Source organism: Athene cunicularia, assembly GCF_003259725.1.
Source record: "Athene cunicularia isolate RWA chromosome 6 unlocalized genomic scaffold, athCun1 chr6_part1, whole genome shotgun sequence".
Taxonomy (NCBI): domain Eukaryota; kingdom Metazoa; phylum Chordata; class Aves; order Strigiformes; family Strigidae; genus Athene; species Athene cunicularia.
The window spans coordinates 13,767,295-13,789,540 of record NW_020799105.1 but is presented as its reverse complement, the minus strand read 5'-3'; the positions used below and the strand labels follow the sequence as shown (position 1 = coordinate 13,789,540).

The window sequence follows — 22,246 nt, the reverse complement described above, 5'->3', positions numbered from 1 at the left end:
GATGCATAAGAATTTCTATGGGAATTTAACTCTAAAATATATGCATAATGTTTTGCAATTGGGAGTCAATTCTTAAGTCAGCCAAGTCCTTTTTATTTTTAACCATTCAAAAATAAGAGTCTATGGTTCCTGAATATTATAATCTTTTTTGGCATTAGGGACCAGGCACTTAACTATTCGCAGATCCTGTAAATCAGCACTTATACACATTCACACACATACCTTCACACACACACACCATCATCTGGCATGTCATCAGTACAGTGCTGAGAATCTGATTTGAGCCCCTTATCCTAGATTCAACAACAGAAGAATATTGCTGGGTTTTCTCTTTCTCTCTAAAGTAAATTCTTGGGCCTTCACATGTTGGAAAGAAGTTTGAAAAAGTGGCATATGAAATGGAGGACCCTGGAGACAGGAACTAAATTTGTTTAATCATCTGCTTTTAAGACACTCTCCCAATTTTGGAGGCTGACACTTGGGAAATAGCAGGGAAGATAGTCACAAAGCAGATTTTTAGCAAACTGTTCGCAAATCCTGGGCTCTCACCAGTCAGTAGAAAGAAACTGGCTCCTCAGGAGTGATTCAAAGCAGAGTCTGAATCATCCTTTCTCCCAGTGGTTGCATAACGATACTGGTCAGAGTGGCTGGCTCTGCACAAAGACTGTGTTGTAGTCTAAAGTACCTCTCAGAAGGGTTGAAAAATAGGAGGTCTAATGATCATAACTTTGTCACTGAAGCAACGAGCAGTTTGTGATAAGTACGTATATAACAAAGAAGTAGAAGTTTTGCAATTATCAAAAAACTTGTACTTGTCTGTACAAGACACGGCTGTTATCAGACAAAAAGGAGACAGAAACGTGGAGACAACAGCGCTGCAAGATCTGTGCTATGGACTAAGTATATAACGTTGATGATGACCAAAACCAAACATATACTTAATGTCCAGGTAAAGCCATCAATCCCTTCGGGTTAGATGCCCTTCTCCCCCATCATGACCTGCCCAAAGCAAGCAAGGCCTGAGGGCATAACTCACCAGTAAAACCTGTTCGGAGTGACCCGCTCCTGCATGAGCTGCCATTTTCTTCCAAAATCCATGGAGCTGTACAGCTGAAAGACAGAGAGGAAGTATAAAATTTGAGGAAGAAGAATAAGGACTGCTGCTAAATGAAGTAATAAAATTAAAGAACAGGCATGGATTGTCCTGCACAATTACTGATTAGCCTTGCTCCCAGGGAAGGCTAAGGCGGCAATCTCCTCCCCTCACATTAACCTAGACTGAGCTCCTGAGACTCAAAAGCAGGTAGGCTTTTCCAAAACCTTTTCAAACATTTTTGTGCTTTCTGATTTCAGTTGTCAACATCTTCATTTAGACTGCCATAGGACAAAGCTGGCAGTGTCCTGGCTTTTTCAGCCCAACGGGAAGCAGGTGATTGATGATATGTAAATTCCTCACATTAAACAGAATGAGAGGAAAATTAGATTAGATAACATGACTATGATGTGGTAGGTAGTGACTCTATACTCAAGGTCATGCTGCGATTCATTTTTATGATGTGGATTACAGCTCTTCTGTGTGGGAAAGAAAATTGCTTCTAATTTACAACTTCTATGTTCAGAAGAAGGTCTAAATTTTGAAGTAAGTTAGAAATCAATCTGCTCATTAGTTAAACATTAAAGATAGTGAAGTGGCTCTTCTTGAAAGCCAAATTTTCAATCTAATGATTGCTTTGAGTCTTTCTGGTTAACAAATGGTGCAACTGTAATGTAACCAAACTTCCATGCAGCTCCACACTAAGTCTCAGACATTCCTTTGCTTCATACATACTCTGCTTAGTACCACAAACACTGTTCTCCATTCAATTAGTTTATTACCCACAATCCGCTCACAATCAAAGCATATGTAAGCTCCTTTTCTCCAACTTTGAGCAAGGTTTTTTTTTTTCAGGAAAAAAATACACTTTGAGAAATAACTACTCTGCTTTACAACTAGATCATAGAGAAATAAATATCAGGCAGTGTTATGAACAGGATTTCAAATAAATTTCATCTAAAATAAATTCTGTCTAATAAAATAAGCATTGATTGCAGGCTAAGATAGTAAATAGCAAACGTGAAAAAAATTAAATGTTTGTAATATCCAAGTTTAGGTCCTTAATGGGAAAATGGTATCATTTGAGTAAATGTTCTGCATTTGATTTGATTTTGAGTAACTGGAATTACAAATCAGAGGTAGGTCCGTGTTCAGATTAGAAAGGTTCACAAGCTACTGATGTGTACTGTGGCACAGCTATGACAGATGGCAAAGTGTGACTGGGAAGATAAACTATATGTGCTCGCACCAAAAATTAAAGTTTCTTCAATGGGGCAGTCTCTTTGACCACAGTGATCCAGCAGCCTCATCAGAGGTGGGCCATAGGACAATTTACAAAGAGCTCTTCGAGCAGTGTCCAAAGCCTGAGGCAGATGATTAATTCTTACTACATATGTACTCAACTACACAATCAAACGACTGTATAGCTAGCAAAACAAAAACTGAAATTCAGACCCCATCAAGTATCTAATACAACTGGTATGTGCAAAGACAAAAGAATCAGTCCTTTGCTTTTATGCCAACAGGAAGTCCAGTTTCTGCCAGTGACAGCTCAAGCTGCCAGTGAAGAGAACATCAGGGGAAAAGAGATGGAAGCAGACATCCTCCAATCTTCATGTCATAATTGGCTCCAGTTATGTAGACTTCACTCCAACCAACATCACTGGGCTCATGGTAAGAAATATTAGGAAAGATTTTCTGCCCCGTGTCCTGCAGGACATAAGACACAATCTGAATATTACGATTTGGCAGTATTTCTTTGGCACTGTTACTAGGTAAGATACTTCACTAAAAAAGCCCACATTATCTGGGCTTCCTCTGCTTTTCTGATAAACCAATCCCAATCACAGTCTAAAAAAATACTGTAGAGAATACTCTGCCCCAAAAGGAATTCTCCACAGATACAAAATAAAGCATTGATCTATTCTTTTTTTTTTTTTTTTTTTTTAAATTAAAGGAACCAGGAAAACTCCTTCTCCAAATTTGAGGATAGGCTTATGAAGTCAACATCGATATTAAGATAACTACCTGGATTTTTAGGAACAATAATTGAAAATCCACACTCTAACAGTCAAAAGTGCTACTACTTTGCCTTGACTTTAGCATGGTGCCTGCCAAAAATATTCCTTGAGTCATTTGACATGGTTTTATAGACACAAGGACTTCTGCATGCAGACTGAGTTACATCAGTTTCATCAAACAACTTGGCTATTCTTTCCCTTTCCTGACTTGCAGATTGAGCCACGGCACTATACAAATCACGAGCTTTAGGCAGCTTAGCCTCAGTTAACTCATGTTCACAAGCAAGTGGGACTAGCATTTTTATTGTATTCTTCAACAGATTAACCATCCTCACCTTGAGAGAAAAGGATTAGCAAAATACATCCATTTCCTTAGATTCTCTTTTATCTTTTGCCCCTAGCATTTCCTTTTCTTTTGGAGCTGCACATCAGTAGTAGCTCAGTGGAATGAAGCACAACCTCTAACTACTCATCCTTCCCCTGATCAAGTTAAAAACCTGAGACCAGTTACTGAGTATTGTTTCTCCCTTCTTTCTGCTAAAGCTCAGGCTGACTGGTGGTAGAAGGATTAAATTGAACTTGTAGCCTTTAGGTGATCTAGATAAAGAGATAAGGAGAATATTATTCATCTGAAGAACTTTTATTTATTCACCTACTTATTCTAAGCATCCACGTTGAATTTTAACCAGATGATTGAGTCTTAAAGCTGTATGGCAGAATAAATTTCTGAAAGGTCTCTCTGACCCAGTTTACTTTCACAGTATTATTTACAGATGTAAATGTAAAGATTAATGTTGAATTACTAAATAAAACATACAATAAAGAGTTTTCTAGTATGCATTAAAATTGAATATATATATATATATATATATATACACACACACATACATATACACACACAGTTTCTGTTCATTTCCCTTCATGGGACAAGAGATGCTTTTAGTAGAGACAACAAATTTAGTAGTAAGTATAGTAGATTTCAATAGAGATTAATTTGTCCTAAGGCTGAATACTAAGCAATGGAAAGAAATCAGGTCTGTTTGGTGCCAAGATTTTCCTTGTTTAAAGCTTTGCTCTGGCTCTTTAGTGATGAGTAATCTCTGGCACTTCCACCTCCCAGAGCACTCCAACACACTGGCTCAAGAGAGATGGACTTCAGTGTACCATGAAGGTGTACTGTGAGGGTATGCCCTTTCTGCAACCTCCTGTGTTATTTAACCTGCTCTGATGAATGAAAAATTAAGACTGTTATGGGTCTTTATGTCTGTATGGGCTGGTCTTGTGCCTCAATGCATCTAAAGAGTGACTTGACTAAGGAGCAATTCAGAAGTGGGACCCAAAACAGAAAGACAAAATTCTGGTTCAAGGCAAGGGTGACAAAATTCATTTTCTAACAAAAAACGAACGCAGAATCCTGCACAGAGGCATCTCATTAAACACAGTCACAGCACTTGTCCAATCCCAGCAACCTCTGCACCTATTTGAGTGGACAAGAGCAGCCTCCTGAAAGCTGAGGTGCTTTTGAGAACAAACACATGATGTTCAAATTCCCTACTGAGACCACCTGAATAACACTTATGAATTTCACCCACCCTTGCATCAGACAACAGAGTTTTTTACTAGGCATGACTCTAAAATTTCTGCTTGCCTGCAGACACATGCAACACTGCCACAGGGTAGATGGAATTCAGAAAGATGAAGGGGTCAGCACTGTATGTCAAATAAATATACCTTTAAATGCACTCTCAGACCTGATGAAGCACCTGAAGTATTTACCTGAAATACTATTCCCTAGCCATACTAGCAGGATCCAAGAGCAGCTCTGCTTTCACACCTGGCTTTAAGATCAGCCCAGCTCAGCAATACAGGTACAGTCTTTAAGAATGGGTACTGAGCACTGGGGAAAATCTGTCTATGTTCATGAGCCTAGTTAGACCTACCATCAAAAAAAGAAAAGGCCATACCATCAAGAAGGTAAACAGTAAATGTTTATCTAAACAGCATCACAATACTCCACACTCAAGGATTGTAGCACCAGACATATCACATCCACCAACACAGTCCTGTGTTTTACCAAGAACACACAATCTGTGTGAGGAAAGACCTTGGCAGCTCAAGTGATACACAACTTTATTTCACCATAGGCCGGAATATTAACTCATGCTTGTCTTGCTCAGCACAAGTCTGATTCACAAGACTATTACATACCACAGGCAGAATGCTGCTTCTTAAAACTCTAAGACATTTGAAACATTTTATTTAATACCAGCATTTTTTCCAAGATAAGCAGTGAGCCCCTTAAAGAGGGACTTTTATCCCTGGTGTTAGATTCTATGCCATGAACATGTGCAACGTGCCAGAAACACAATCAAAAGTACAGAGCTGGAAAGGAAGGAGTTACACACACATACATGCATGCACAGTGTCACATATGAAAAATGTCTCCATGATGTTGCAATTCTCCAGTACAAACTCTCAGGGTAACATATCCTGCTCGTTTACTTGGATGATCTTGGGGCTGGGGTAATTTGTTTTGGGTATTTTGTTTATTTTTCCCAATGAGAGCTAGCAAAAAAATACAACAGGATTATTTTACTGAAGAAGTCAAGCTTCCTAGAACTGGAGCAGTGTGATAAACTGGCCTGCTTAAATTCCACTTAAGGAGAGAAGAGCAAGCAATGAAGGAAAAACATGGAAACCACAGGAAGAGACTCAACCCCCTGATGTTAGTCATCCATGTCCGAGCTAGTCACCAAGGCTTATTTTTAGACAGGCAAGAAACAGGCTTAAAACAGGTGCTTCTAGAGCACAGTTCCCATTCTAAGATACACTTCTATAATTGCTTATTTTTTATGCCTTAAAAGCCTCCATTTCTCTCCATAGACACTAAAGAAAGTCCACAGTGACTAGTGCAGAAGGAGATAACCCCACCATAGATAGATGATTTAGCTGAGATGGATTTCATGTCGGGTTCCCTGTCTCCAGGTTGACCTGCTTGGTCATCTTGGGGTGGAGCAGGCAGAAGACTGAAGATTCAAGGAGAGCTGAAGAAAGACCAAGCATACAATATGCTTGTTACACTTCACCACAGCAAGAAGCACACTGATGATGTCATGGATAGATTGAGAAGCATAGACCACAGACTAAAGAAATTCAAGAGAGCTTTGATGTTTATAGACTTTCATGCTCAAACACAGAAGAATCAGGCATCAGGAACATACATAAAAAGCTTATATCCAAATAAAATCAAATACTCTTTGTTGCTATGAAATCAGGTCTATTGGCCTGAGCAAACATCTGGTGAGAATCTCAAAAGTTTCCTGTCTGCCAGCCAACCCGGGAATGCAAATAATTGTGTCAGATAAAGTGAGGAAGAACAGCTGGACTACATGTACTTAAAGGAACAATTCATTTATTACACACAAAATTATACTTTCCCCAGACAATACATCCAGCTGATGATGGAAAGATGTATTCATATTAATCCAGCAGGGTGAGAGTCAGCTTGTGGTAATTACTGGGCAGCAGCTGACACATGGCAACACGATGGAAGAGAAGGGACAGACTAGCCTGGCCTGCCATGTCCTCAGAAGAGCATGATCCCAAGTGGTAGCTTGGATTGCTTACATGAAAAGATGGCTCTGATCCCAGAAAAGCACAAAAGCAAACTAACGCCTCAGCCAGAGCTGGTGGGAAAAATCTACAAGATGTGTGGAGGGTTCCTGCCAAAAAAATCAAACTGGGACAGAAGAAAAATAAAATTAGGTCAACATTTCTGTAGGAAATTGGACTGCATGCAATCAGTCTGCAAAGAGTAACTCAGAAAAAAAAAGTCTGCTGCAGGGTATTAAATTTTCTCTACAGAGGGCAAGTGACCATGATCACTGGAAAAAAATTAGAGGCTCAGAAACTGGAAAAAAAATTGTAAACCACTCAAAAAATTACAAGGTGTGTATTTTCTCTACACTTGTATGTTACAGATGAAATTACAAAAGGAGAAGAAGATGCCAAAATTAACATGTCAGAAAGTTCATTCCTAAAAGGAAAATGAACATGAACTGAAGGAAAAACTCACAGTACCTCTTAGCCTTGAGAATACACCACAGAGAAGTCATGTCTGACAACTGCCAGAGATGAGCCATCGCATAGAAGAAAAGAGCCATTACGCAAGAAATTAAAGTTGCAGTGAAAATATTTCAGGAGATGATAACACCAATGTTTTCTATAAAGGCACATTAAGCAGCCGAGTACTGCAGGAGAAACATATTTGGACATCTTGAAATAATATTTAGTACACAATAAATGGATAGCCCTCACTTCACCCACTGCAAAGAAAGATCTTTTTTCCACACCTAAAATTAGACATAGGAGGAATTCAATAAGGTTGCCCTTATTTAGCAAAAAAAGCCCCAACCAAACAAGGGAGTCTATCACAGGAGAGAACTGCTTCAGCAAGTGAAAGGATGTAACAATTACATTTCTCCCTGTTCTCCTATATTTCTTTAACTCTAAAATAAAACACCCCTACTCAACCACTGTAAGACTGCTCCTGACACTCAGATCCATCTAGTCACCATGCTCTCCACTTGTTGAATTTAGCAAGAAATTCCAAGCTGCCAAAGCATCTTTTCTTTTTTTTTTGTTTTACTGTTTCATCATTTGAAAATGGTGTCTTCTTCCTTCAGCTCCATCTGAATCCCTGAGACACTATCTACCTAAAACTCTTCATTTATACAAACAGTAATCAGATCCCCAAATCAACAAGGAATCAAAGTTGGGAGAGTAAACTCCCAAAACAGCCAAGACTGACCCAAATATTTCCAACCAATACCCACAACACAGAAGTCATTTCCTCTTACTAATTTTTCCATTTGAGATGTCATAAAATTGTGGTTTTCCTCCTTCTCATAGCCCAACATGCTAAATCCACTTGTGCAGACCGCCCACAATAATCCAGCAGCCATTAGTTGCCTTCAGGCACCTCAGGCATGATGTGTCTTTATGGGCAGACCAGACTGAGAAGCCTCATCAGAGCAGAGCAATAAAAGAAAGATGACAGAATTGAGAAGAATTAGGTAAGAAGACAGACAGGATAGATTTGGTATAGCCCTGAAGACAGAAGTTATTACTACAATAACACGCCCTACTTCTGTATCACACCTTCCATCTTACCTTCCTTGCCTATCTTCCATCCTTCCTTTTTTGAGGACAGGTGAATACATCTCACTTTCACAACACCAGTAAAATGTTTAAGCTGTGGGAGCTATGCAGCCCCCTTTCTCAGGTTCTCATGTGAGTCAGGACATGTTACTTGCAGTGTAATAGGGACAGGACTCAGGTTTAACATGCTTCAGTTGACTGGCTGAAACCAGGTCAGGGGCAACCCTTGTCATGAAACGGGCTTTATTACTCATATTAAGAAAATCCGTACTCAAGGAAAGATTCAGGGCTTTCCTCTGATTCCTCTCTTTGACCATTCCCCTCAGTCTGGGCCTTAGTGAAAGTCAGTGGGGACACAAGAGCTAACGTCACCTTAAAGCTGATGACCAACTCAAGAACAATGACATCATCTGTTGTTGTTACTTCCACCTCCTCCCAGGGAAATATCTGTATCTGTCCTTGCCACCTTGCTTTACTAGGGTTCCAGAGGAACCAAGATCTGAAGCTTGAAGGTGCTTCTGGACCTTTAGAGAAGGGAAAAAAGAGCTTCTCACGCTCTTCTCTTGCCACAAGCTGCTGGAAATCACAATTCAAGTAAGTCATCCTTGACAGCTCCACAATAAAGAACCTAAAAATAAATCCTGCTTCTCAGGCCAAAAGGTTTGTGTAACAGCTGGTGGAGCTGAGCTTAGGAGAAAGAAGTCTACCAGCACCATATTTATGGGCTTTGTTTACAGAGAGTTGTAAAAACTAGTAATTGTAATGAAAACAAATGGGCCGGTTTATCTCTCTGCTTTGATTTCCTTTCCAGGTGATTAAAGGCTGCATCAAGAGACCTCATTACAGCCCAATGTTCTTCTCTAGCTTGGTACAGCCAGATTGTCTTGGGCATGGAAAGAGAACGTGTCCACAGACTGTTGCATGTCTGAGACTCACCAGAGCTGCTCATTTCCCTACAGATGTTGTATGGTAGAAGAGGCACTGGAAACAGACTGTTCTGATGAGAAACTGGTCTAGACGGAAGTTAAATACTAAATACATTTCCATCATCTGTCTCATACAGAGTTAAAAAAAAAAAAAAAAAAAGTATCAGAAACTGGGAAGTTCTCTTTGCACTTTAAAATCTAATACTGAAATATTTCACATACTGGCTGGCAAAAGTAGGTCTTCAGACAAAAGAAACTCAGACTCCACTCCAGTATTATAAGAAACTGGTCAGGGATCTTCTACACAAAGCCCAAAAACTTTGGAAATGTTTGACTTTTATCTTGTAATTGTATAGCTCAGCCCAGACCTGACTTCTAAAGAAACCAGGCAGGTTAAGACAAGGCACTGGTAGCATGTTTCATGGTTTTACAGTTAGAAAAAATGCTTTCACCTGATAGGTCCACTCACAGCACTGCAGTTTGCTGAAACCTGATGCTCAAAGCAAGACTTTCCTCTCTGCTTCTCCATTTCATGTCCAAGAAAAAGAGGAAAGTGGATTAAACTGGTGAAAAAAAGTCCACTCAAAAACCTTCACATTTCCGTTTCTCTTAAGCCTAATTTGTATTGAGTGTACTCAGCCCAAAAAAAAAAAAAAAATTACATTTCTGCTGAGATCACAGCATATCTTTTTTGTTTCTACTGCTTGACTGGTTTGTAGCGAAACAAGAAGTCCAGATACAGCTGGAACAGGAGCAGTGACATAAAGACTTCGCTAAAGAAGTTAAGGCATGTTCCAGTCCTGGGTGAAGAACAGTCTCTCTTTTTCCTACTCGCTCCCCACCTCCAGAAATGCTGGAGTGGCTCAGAACAGAGTTGAAAAGTATTACTTTAAGATTTTTTTTTCTTAAACTGAAAATCTGGGGAAAAAATATGTTCACTTCGGTCAGTCAAAACACATTTCAATCATTTCTAAATAATTTAGCTTTAGCAACTTGCAAAAGGTACTATAAATAGAAATGCCATTTTGAGAGAAGGCTAACTTTTTCGATTGCTTGATTATTCCTTTCTTCATGACATTTTAACCACTTCAAAATCAGTTCTGGAGTCTGGGGGAGGGCTAAAGTTGCCACTGATCCCCTTCTGATGAGTGTTTTGTTAACAAGCCTTACTGAAAACTAAGGACATAAAAGGGGAAAAACCCCAGAAACCAAAAAATCCTACTTCCAGAGTGTGAGAACAGACTGAGACATAACAGACAAGGCAAGCAATGTGCCATGCAGGGGGACAGTTTCCCACATCAATGGGAAGAGCAGAGAGTGAGACCAGACACAGAAAGGGGCAAGGATGCAGAACGGGGAAGGGAGGGGTAGTAATGGGACTGTGAAGAGATCAGAATGGGATGGAGGTGGCAGAACTTCCTCGGGCTGCCAGGGTCTACAAGGTGCACCAGGAGGTACCTTTGCCAGTATTTCTTCCACTGGCATCCAATAGGCTCAGCCAGAGGCAGAGGAGGGTTGCAGGCTGCTCCTGTTGTCCCCAGCTGCTGCTTCACTCCCTTTTTCCCTAGGATCAGCTCTTTAACAGTGACAAAAGACTGAATCAGCTCTAAGGGCTGCTGACTTCTCTCCCTCTAAGCAAGGCTGATCCCTTTACTCAGCTGCTTCTCAGTTTAAAAATCATTAGGCAGTTTTTGATACAAGGTCTGTGCTAACTGGATCCACCAACCACAGCCAGTGGAGCCATGCAGGTCAGCCTGCACCAAGGAGCTCTGCACCCTCTCAGCCCAAGAGGAAAATCCTGTTTGCTCCTGGGGAATCCACACCGCAGCCCTTTAGAAGCCCCTTCTTACACTCTATCAATGCTTATACTCCAAAAGTTTAACAATAAGGGGAAATAAATGGGAACCACATGTGTAATGGGTAGATTTTTCATTCAAATGTGCTTTATTGTGTGATATATGCTTTTAATTACAGTGCAAGCGTCTGAGTACATCCGTTGCTATTACAGACCAATCTTTCATGTTTATTGAGCAGAAGACTACAATTGGTAAAGCAGGAGAGGCTCAGATACTAGGCAGAGTGGGACATAAAGCTACAAGCACATGCTTGGCTCTTCCTCTTCTTCTCCTTTATGAACCCTGTGGCACTACCTATAGGGTAACCTCTGTATTATGCAGAGCAGGATATAATAGAAGAGGAGTTTTTTTTATAGATTACACATCACCAAAACACCTTCCAAATTCATATAAGATTTTGCTGAGTTATTTCTTTATGTGGTAAAAACAACAGTTCTGAAAGTGTATCTGTGGATATTAATGAAAAGGGTTTGAAACTGCATTCATAACAGCATTTTATTCTGAGATGTAATTGTTGCTCATGTAAAAATTTTCACATGTCTTGAAAGAAATAAATATTAATTTGGGCTCAAGCAGAACATGTCATTTTGGCAAAATTAAAGCAACATATTTTGCTCCAGATTAAATTGTATGTTATTTAACACACACACCTGCCACCCAATTCAGCTTCACTTTTTTATTCAATAGCATTTTCACAGGCAAGGGAGATTATTCCAGACAGTTCACAAGTTATGTGACCCATTACCCTATAGACACTGAACACACACCTGAAACTAATGTAGCTCAGATGAAAACCCTGTAAAGCAAAGCTGCTCCCACTTGGGGCCAGCCCCAGCAGAGAGCAGGTGTCCACCCTCCCCCATTACAGTTCTCATTTCGCCAGCTGAAAAGCAGCAAAATTCCCAGGTGTTTAAGACCTGCACCCCATTTCACAGTGGTGTGTAACTCTTTCTTCACAAAGGGCACTCTCACAGATTGTCCACGTTCTTCTACCCCATTCACCTACGAGGACACGGTGCTCCCTCAGCCTGAGGCCATGGGTTCCATCAGGGACTTACAATACAAAGAAGAGATTCCTGCCAAATGTTTAGTGACCACTAATTCACATCTTTCCTAAGAGAGGAACTCAGCCAGAATATTAACAGATTTCAAAAGCTGACAAGTAGCTCTAGTCATCCTCAGGAAAAGCGAGAAAGCAGCATTGCACAGGCCCATTGTGCCAAGCACATTTCCTATAAGCACCCAAACTCAGGGTGAGCAGAGACTAAGCTGTAAAAAAGATATACATTCTCATGATTGAGGAAGCTTGTGGCTGGGCACTGAATAAATACAGGCTGTTCCAATTAATCCTGCTCTGATCCCATCCTCCTCTGCTGCCAGACCGTTGCAGCCTCTCTGCATGCACGTACGGTAACAAAGCTGTGAAGCTGGAAGGGTTTGCTCTGCTCAGTGGCATTAGCACATCAGCCCAGCATGTCCATGAGCCAGTGCTGTGCATTCAGAGCAGCTAAACACTTTGCTCTCCATGGCAGAGGTTTCACTGAGTCTGAGGCAAAGATGCACACACCAAGAAATGCATCACAGGCGCCAGATAGCTTGAACAGAGGTTGAGAAAAGGTAATAAAAAAAAGTGACCTGAGGAGAGAGTTTCCAAGAGTTGAACGTGCAGAATTTCTCCAGGGATTGCAAAAAGGAAGCACAGAACTCTCTACCTGTATGTAAATGGGTTAACACCATGGAAATGAGAAGCTTTGAAGGCTAGCAGGGATGAGAAGGCAGAGGCAGACATTTCTAATCCTTAGAGACCCTTCCTAAATACATTTCCTAAAACAGTTCAATACAAACATTGCAAATACTAATTTTTAATCATTTCCTCTCCATTTTATCACTGTGTCTATTGCCTCTCATGGCAATGTAGTCTACAAAGAGGCCAAAGGGCCATATTCTCAGCTCTACCTGTTAGGAGATCCATAAGGATCCGTAAGGAAGGATGGCACAATTGGCCTTTCACTGGATTTACTCTAGCCTGATTCTGCTTCTTGGGCCTTAAAGCAGGCATGCACACACCATGCTACTTCCAGCTCTTTTGGCCATGGATATGCCCCTGATGCCATCCCGAAAGGCTGCTGGGAAGCTATAGTGGATGAATAGGCACTGCTTAGGAAGTGCACAGGTTCCAAACTGGAAGGAATCACTCTCTGGGCAATTCTGGTCCCTACACACAGCCTATGGGTTATACTGCCTGGGACCAAGGCCAGATACTGGACCAAACCAACACAAAGAAAGGCCCATCATACTTAACAGGAGTCTTATGTCCCCCAAAAGAGAATACAGATGCTGCCCATAGCACAACTGTGACTGTGAAGTAATTTCCATGAGTAAAAATATTACAAAATAAGGTAAAAAACTTCAGCTTTTGATAGTGTTGAAGATGCAGCTTTAGCAAATATTATTTCCTATTCAAACACCCTAGCTCTTATACCATCATCTACAATTCACTCTTTTAGGTCATCCTTATTACCACATGCTTGTCATATCCTGTCGTATAATAAATCCAGAGATCTAAAATTTAAGATTAAATGGCCCATACATCTTGATTCACTGGATGACTCAAGTGCCAAAGCAAACTTGCTTCCAAGAGCTTGAACATATAATACAGAAATGCACAGTTCCTTTCAGCCCTTACTCTCCTACTCCTCAGCTAGCTCTGGTCTCCACCAGGGGCTCTGCTAGCTTACAGATGTTCTCCAGCACCGCTCTAATTATAACACTCAAAATCACGTGAGGTAATTCAGTCCAGCTCTAGCTAGCCAAATTTCTCATTGGCCAGATTCCCCAGCAATCCATGCAGTGACAACAAGCAACCATTGAAGGGAAAAGCACAGATCCTGCTTACACAGGCAACTATCTCTATGGACACACACAGCCAAGCTAGAGATGACATGTAGGAAGGGGTTTCAACTCTGGAAAGCTCCAGGGGAATATCCTTTCCTTCATCCTGCAGAGCAAGTGGTCTCATAGAACGCGGGAGACTGTGTCCTCCCTGAACTTCACAGGGATTCAGTTCATCCTGATCCAAAGGAGCAGGGGAGACTGATGATACCATCCACACAGCAGCATGAAAAGTAGCATCCGGATGTTTACAGGAGGAACCCAAATGAACAGCATTATTGTAAATGTCAGCCACCATCAGGAACAATTTAGCTTGACAGTTGTGGCAGAAACTGTCCCTGCACTGAGGCATTACTGCCAGAAAAATCACCAAATGAGAAACTCGCATGTTTCAGGGATCCCCTAGGGCTGCCGGGCAGACACCATTTACACTGTCATCTCTGATACATCCATCATCCGGTTCCTGCAATCAAACAGTGGAAAATTGTACATTTGGAATAAATGAATCTGCAATTGCAGATCATGCAGGAAAAAGGACGCTCTTATCTAACCTCTCTCAGGAGCTCTCTAGGTTTCTATATATTCAGTGGTGTCTATATTTAAGCTATTTATCATATTTAATTCAAACTCAAGGTACCTTCAAGCCACCTTATGAAGCAGGGTGAGGAAAAAAAAAACCAACCACCACACACAAAAACTCAACAACAATCAGTAAACCTGACCCAAGGCAACAGCTATAGTCAACAAGTCATCAAACGATATATTGTAATTTTAATTCCTGAAGTTAACCAATGTTCACAGCCAAGGTACAGCATAATTCATAAGATAAGGGAAGGCCGCAGAGGAAGAATAAAGCAGCTTTCTCCATCCTGTCACTAGAGAAAAAACACAAATCATCTGGCTAGGGAACATCAGGCTCAATTTTGCAGCAGAACTTTCAGGTTTGTCACATTTTATGCTGTTGGGTATGTGTGCATACACATTTTCTGAGGAAATCAACTGCCCTGAAGCCAGTACTGTGTTAGTCAGAGGACAAAACCAGAATCCTGTTTTGGCAGCAAAACTTCTGATGACATTATTGCTCTCTTACTATATGGCAGAAAAGCCCCCTTGGGTACAGTATATTCTGCTAACATGTTATTTGTACGTGCTGTTATCTCTTCAACACTTCAAGTATTAAATACTACCAAATCTACATTCAGATGATTTATGATCACTGACCCTCTGGCAGAAACGAAATGCCCACAGTAGAAGGCTGTGAGAAGGATCAGGTTTTCTTCCTTTTGCACTACAGAATCCTAAGGATTTTCTACAAAGCTTTAAGTTTTGTTGTTTGTTTTATCAATTGTCCTTCACTCAAAAATATCACCCTTCATTTTGGTGTGTCAGCTTCTCCTTTTATCATATACACAATACTTCAGATGTGACAAAATTCTACTATATCATGCCCTAACTTTCATTTTATAGCCACCCATGGTCCTATAAAAATCAAATGAACACAAACCTAAAAAATTTTATTACACTGGAAGAACTCCTTGCAACTGACACAACTGTTCTGGGGCTTCTACCGCAAAAATTCAAACACAAGTGTGTATACACCCCACACAAACAGGCCACCAGCCTTCTCTCAGACAACCTGTATGGAACACTAGTTTGAAATAGCAGCAAAATGCAACTAAAGATGTGCCACATTTGCAATGATGAATAAAGATATCTCTTAGAAGTATAAATGCCCTGCAGCAAAACAGTGCTAGAATCAGGAGATTATGAAAACCTTGGGTTTTTTGATGCCTTTTTTTTCCTTTTAAAGGTAAAGCTTCTAGTTCTAATAACTTAAGAGGAAGCATTTGAAAAAACATGATTTGCAACATCTCCTCAGTCACAGAAGCATCAAGAAAAATATAAGACAGGACAAGTGAAATTATTCAAACACCTTCCTGATTTTTTTCTCTGCCAAACTCATGACTTTCAAAGGACCAATTCATGACTTCTAAAAGCTTGGGATTGCTAGTTCTGAGGTACTAGACCAGAAAATCCAGGCACTGGCCTCCTTTTTTACCACTGAAGTAATGAGCATGAAAACCTGAAACACATACTGGGTTACCATTGACTGTACGGGAAATTTGAATCTTCTGTTCTTACTGTGGGGACAAAGGATTTACAGCTGTTCCTCTTACACCTTTATTTCACAGAATAATATTGATTACATGTAGTTTCTTTCAGAAGGAAAAAAGAAAAGAAAAAAAAAAAGAAGGAAAAATAAATTTAAAAAAAAAAAAGAGGTGAGATTTTGTATGTCAAGGTTGGACAATGGAAACAAATAGTTGCCTTAACGCAAGCGAGAGCTTGCACACAGGCAGATAAACCCGGGGAATCTGCACCTCTCAGTAGGTAGATTTTAAGGAAGAAAACCCTGTATACTGGAAGGAGTAAACTACATCTATCTTGTTTTCTTGAGGAAACAGAATAGCAAACATGTTATCAGGCCAGACACTCCAGTGATATAAATCACCATTTCCCTGCTAAAATCAATGGACCCACACTGAATTTCAGCTGCTGCATCTGTGACTGCACACATCTTCTGTAAATCAGCTGAGGTGTGCTGTTAGATCAGAACATGGTCCATTTCCCCACTGAAACCAAGCACTGGAGGCAGGGATGGTTTGCAGTGAGACAAAAAGGTTTCTCGCTGTCTGTCTCCACCTATTTGCAGAGGGCAATGTGAAAAAAAAACCTAGGGCCACATACCAGCTTCCAGTATTACAGAAATCTGTTCCACTCAATAGCCACTAAATTATTTGTAATTAAATGTATGAGCTTTTTAGTATACTGCTGTGCTACAATATAAATGAAGGGCCATCTCCACCCTGTGGCACATCTATAACTACAGCACTTGCCGATGCAAAATTCCCACACGGGATCCCCACACCAACCACACTGGAAGTTCTGCCACAGACTGAAGCCTGTGGGGAGAGACAAGGTTGCAAGAAGAGGAACTCCTGTAACATTTCTGTAGGGCCATCTGGGCCAGTGGAAAGGAAAACAGACCATGACTTAGAAGTCTCGGTAACGTTGCAGGTCTGTCACTGGTTGGCTGGCTAACCTTGCATAGCTTACTTCACCTCTGCTTCAATTTCCCTTCAGTCTCTCTCACTGCTGTGTTGACTGTGCTTCTGTATTGGCAACCATCAAGCTGTGACTTCTGAGCCATTTCAATACCCTTTGCATGACAGTGACTAGGACAAGACTGTGGTAACACGGGCACTGATGGCTAAACCAGATGATTCCTCCTGGTCATGGCATGAAGGGACCTACTAAGAACCACATGATGCAAAAATCACCAGGGCATCCTGGGATTTACAAAATCTAGTTATGCTTCACTGAAGAGTGGTGGAGAGGAAATGTCAGCTCCTGCCCGCTCCTTTTCTGGAGTTTCTCTTTCTTTGGCTCTCATATACACATCTCAGCTGTATAAAAAGATTTTGATAATACACTGATAGAGATAAGATCTAATAACAATATCCTGCTAAACAGATGTGACATGCCCAGCAGGAAAGCACCATACAGTTATTGCCATCACAACAACAGACCCCACTGAAAGAGAGTCACAGACACTCTGTGTGGTCTAGCCTGTAGGATCTGATGACCTGACTGGGACCTGCACATCCTCAATTCCCGCAACAGAAGACAACAAAGACTATGGTGCTCAGCACTGCCAACTACACCAAGATTGTGTCAGGATCAGGACTGTACACTTCCTAAAGAACCATCCCTGGATGGTTCAACATAGCCCACTTACCAAGTACGAACATTTTTCTCAGATTATGCAAAGCACCCTCTCAGACTGTCTCAGTTCTTGGCTGCTGCTGATGCAATAAACAGGCATGTGCAGGTGCTTGATAGGGGGGAATGACTGTACCTTCACCCCTCAGCATCATCCATCCAGCTGGTTGCCTCAAGGACACCAGTCTATCCCATCCCATTCATCCATCTTTGAGGACATTAAAGATGAAAGTATCGTCTTAAGTAGCCCACTGCCATCATAATGTGAAATACTTCCAATCAGTGAGGCCTTGTATTATCAAGGCAATGTGCAAACACTAATTAATGCCACCATTTCACAGAGAGAAAGAATAGTCCCTGTCAAGCAGATTTCCAACAGATCTCAGCTGCCTGAATCACCGACAGTAATGAAAGCTGCTGGGTTACAAATACTTCTGTATAAAGCACGACCCTTCTTGGTTAACAAAACATAACAGCTTCTTAATCCCCATCTTGCAGAAAGCACTCTTGGTCTGAGGAATTTAAACAGTCTCCCTCTGTATTGAATTCTACATGTCCACCGGCATACTTTTAGGTGCTGGTAGACCCATCTTCCCTGGCTTTATGGCTTTAACGTTCAAGAATGATGAGAAAACAGCAAAACCCAAGAGTGTGAAGTTACCTAAATTCCAACCCTAAAAGCCCATACATGACTTTTATGTCTTTGCAGACACTCTGCAATAGTGAAAGCCTGTCTGTGTAACGACTTCACACCACAATGTGTAAAAGCTTATGTACTCAGAGTCTTTAATCCAAAAAAGCATTTATGCATAACCTTAAAATTAGGCCCAGGCTAAACCATTTGGATGCTATGAGGTAAGGATTGCCTTTTTTTCTATTAAGTTTTACATTTTGTATGTAGTGCTATTCAAAAGGAAAATTTAATGACAATTCCCATAAGTTTATATTAATTGTCAAAGGCTCCTCTCTGTTACTTCAGCTGTGATATTTTGGGTAAAATTAATCCTGTTGTTCTTTGGCTTGGAATAGTCACATTTCTAAACTCAAGCACCACATTGAATCAATTCAATGAGAGGGGAAAGGAACCAGACTGAAGCCTTCCATATTCAGCATCAGCAGACATCTGAGCATAGTCAACAGCTGAATTGTGCTCTTTCTTCAACTGAAAGTGATATCATCTATAATTCTGCTCAACAGATTTCAGAGGAGACAATGTTGCCATCAGGACAGGCAAATGAGACAGAGCTTTGAAAAGCAATATGAAAGACAAAGGAAAACAAAACCAAACAAACAAACAACAACCAAAAAAAAAAGAAATAAGAAAGGAAGAAATAAGAAAGGAAGAAATAAGAAAGGAAGAAATAAGAAAGAAATAAGGAAGGAAGGAAGGAAGGAAGGAAGGAAGGAAGGAAGGAAGGAAGGAAGGAAGGAAGGAAGGAAAGGAAAGGAAAGGAAAGGAAAGGAAAGGAAAGGAAAGGAAAAGGAAAAAAGTGAAAGGAACCCTTCTGGATTTCTCTCCTTCCAGTGAAGCAGCCTGGTAGGTAACTTGCATCTACACAAATGTAAATGCAAGAAAAACTAAAAATTCGGAATTCCATCTTTGCTTGCACGTCACGTTTAGTCTCTCCTCCAGGGTGTGGGTCAATATAACCTGCAGGCACGATACCAGGAACTCGGAAATGTAATGCTTTTTGTTGCTTTGATCATATTGTAATCATATCCCATGTAATCCATTTTGCACACATCCAGACAGCAGGGTTGGTTTCAAGTCCCCTAATCTCAAGTAATACAGCAAATACTTACATCTCAGCAAAGGAAATTACTTCCTTGACAGTCAGTAGAGGCCTAGTCAAATGAGTAAGGTACAATTTACCTCATCCTAAAACAGTCACCTACATTTGCTTCCAGAAATCAGTCAACACCATTCAGTAGATCACCATCAGCTATTACATGCAGCCTTGGCACCTAATATAGGTCCACATTGCTACATTTTAGATCTCTACAGTCAGGCAAAATAAATCATGCCCCTGATGTTCTTACGCTTCATTCCTTCATGTTTATTCTCATTTGCTACATTTATACCCACTCCTCACCCCACTTAGGCTCCAGATAAAATCAATAGAGAGCCATGATTTAGCATGGATCAGGAATAAACCACAGGACCCTTGCTCTATTACACAATAAACCAGGTTGCTTCAGCAGAAGAGCACATTTAAGCACTGAATGTGTCTCGCTCCATTTATCTCTATATTTTCCTTTTCAAAGTGAAACCTGTTCATGAAGTATCTATAACATAAATAAAAAGCAATAGGAAAGTCTGTTCTAGCTAAATCAAGTTTCACGAGCAGTTACTCTATTTTTGCCAACACAAATCATCAAACGCCAGAAGTTCACTGTTTTGCTAAGACAAAATTCATTGGGCATTTCTGAAGTAGAACCAGGGTTGCATAACTTGATTTCTCATCTTCTATTAAAACTGTCAGGCTTACCATAATCGGAATGATAAATGCATAGTCATACGTCTTCCTTCCGACAGTAATGGCCATCAATACTTCAAGTGCAAACAATTGCGACATTTGACTTTATAAAAATTACCTGGTGCACCAACACCACTTAATTAAATCATTTAAAAACTACTTTTGTTACATTTAATGAATGATATATTATACTGCAATGAAACATGCAGCAGTACAAATACTTCACAATGCTAACAATTAAGGCTCACTTCACTTACAGCAATTGACAACACAAGTGCTCCTCACTTCATTCAGTTTGTGCATTCCAAATGAACTGGTTATCGAAAAGGGTGCTTCTTTGCTAATGAGTTTTGTAATCAAGGCATCTATTTTAATTTCAAATTGGCTAGATTGGGTGAAATTGCCGAACTAAATGACTGGTTCTAATTAGAATTATAAAAATATTCATCATGCAGCAGAATTAGCGCAAGGTTTTGATTTCCCTACATTTGCATATAGCTTTAGTTTAAGAGTGGAAAAAACCTCCTGATAAATTGTCTTCCTTTTAATGAATTGAACAAACACTATATCTGTTTTAGTCGTCCTTTCATTTAAAGGCACTGATACATATTCATGATTTGTAAATGAAGTTAAGTGATTTTGATTCTTCAGTTCATTACCATATTGAAGAAGAGACTTCTGTAAATTACCTTTAAATATTCCCAATCTCAAGAGTTTGGGGAGGTGGGGGGCAGTGTTTGGTTTGGGTTTTTTTAAACTTTACTAACATTTCAGTTTATCTGTTTGATGGAGCCCTGCCTGCCTGGGCTAGCTGCTGGCAGGTGGCTTGTCCAGCAAAGGACACACGATATGTTTGTAGAACCTGATGTTCTCAGAAGAGCATTCAAAAGGCAAAGAGATGAAAGGCTTATTTGTGGTTAAGTCATGGGAACAGGACTCAGTCTGGGTTCAGTTTCTGACTTTGTTATAGTCCTCACTGGTAGTTAGGCAATGAAATACTTTAATGACCTGCGCCTGAATACACTATGGATACTCCAGGGACAATGCTTTGTCTGTCAGTTTGACGTTTAATTGCAAGCTCTCTGGGGCAGGGACTGCTTCTTAATATGAATGTGTAATACAATGGACCAGTCAGTATAGTAGGGATTTCTAAGAGCAGTTACTGTAATCAGGCTTGTATTAAACATGAAACACTTTGTTCCTTTATATCTGGGCAACATACTCACTTTATTTCATTGCTCAATATGATAGGCCTGTAGGAGTAATTGCTATTATGGCAGCTTCCTCCATTTCTTTCCCTTCTGGGTGAAGAGAAGAAAGCAGTAGATGTGCCTCCAGCTTCACTCTGCAGGATGCTCAAACGCCAAGCGACTGGTGCAAGATAAATCTGAAAGCTGAGTGTTGTATCCATAGGACTGGAACCACAGTCATCATGCTCTTCAGATACCAATGAGCCATGATGAGAAATTAGCCCCAGTGTGTTCTCTCACATCATACAATGAAGCAGCGATTCTACCATGAGGATCCATGAGGGAGCAAAAAGAGCTTAGTTTCCTTGTTAAATATAATGTTCACATCTTGCTAAGAAAAGCTGAGTTTCACCCAAGAGGTGCAGTTTCGAGCTGTTGCTGATAAAAGGAGAGGTTGCTCACACTTCTGAAAACTACAGTTACATCTAAATTCCAGGACCAGGAGTGCTGCTGAGAATCAGGTGACAGCTCTGGGTGCCTGCTGATTTGTAACAAAATGAGATGTGAGGTAGACACCAACCCACCTCTCGTCATCAGCCCCATACCTCAATTCCTAAGGAAAGGAAACCTACAGGCCTGGGCTGAAGTCGCATCTCCCTTTGGACGTGCAGCAGCACACACTGCTTAATTTAAACACATCTGCAGTATGCAGCTACTATCTTAGAATTGCACTGTACAACATCAGGAGTTCCAACCCAGACTGCAATATCCTCACCTGAACGCAACCCTGAAGTCCCCACGTGCCTAAGTCCCCACTAGAGGCACAGAAAAATCTGAGACCAGGGGCT

General features: G+C 40.6%; 1 protein-coding gene across 1 annotated transcript in view; it reads right to left on the bottom strand.

Annotated features, from left to right (window-relative positions):
• The window catches only part of SORCS3 (sortilin related VPS10 domain containing receptor 3), a 209,817-nt gene that overhangs the window by 107,918 nt on the left and 79,653 nt on the right, over window positions 1–22,246 (bottom strand). Inside the window, exon 5 of the mRNA XM_026851516.1 lies at window positions 1,037–1,110. Within this exon, the coding sequence (XP_026707317.1) occupies window positions 1,037–1,110 (74 nt within the window). The remainder of the gene's footprint in view (window positions 1–1,036; window positions 1,111–22,246) is intronic.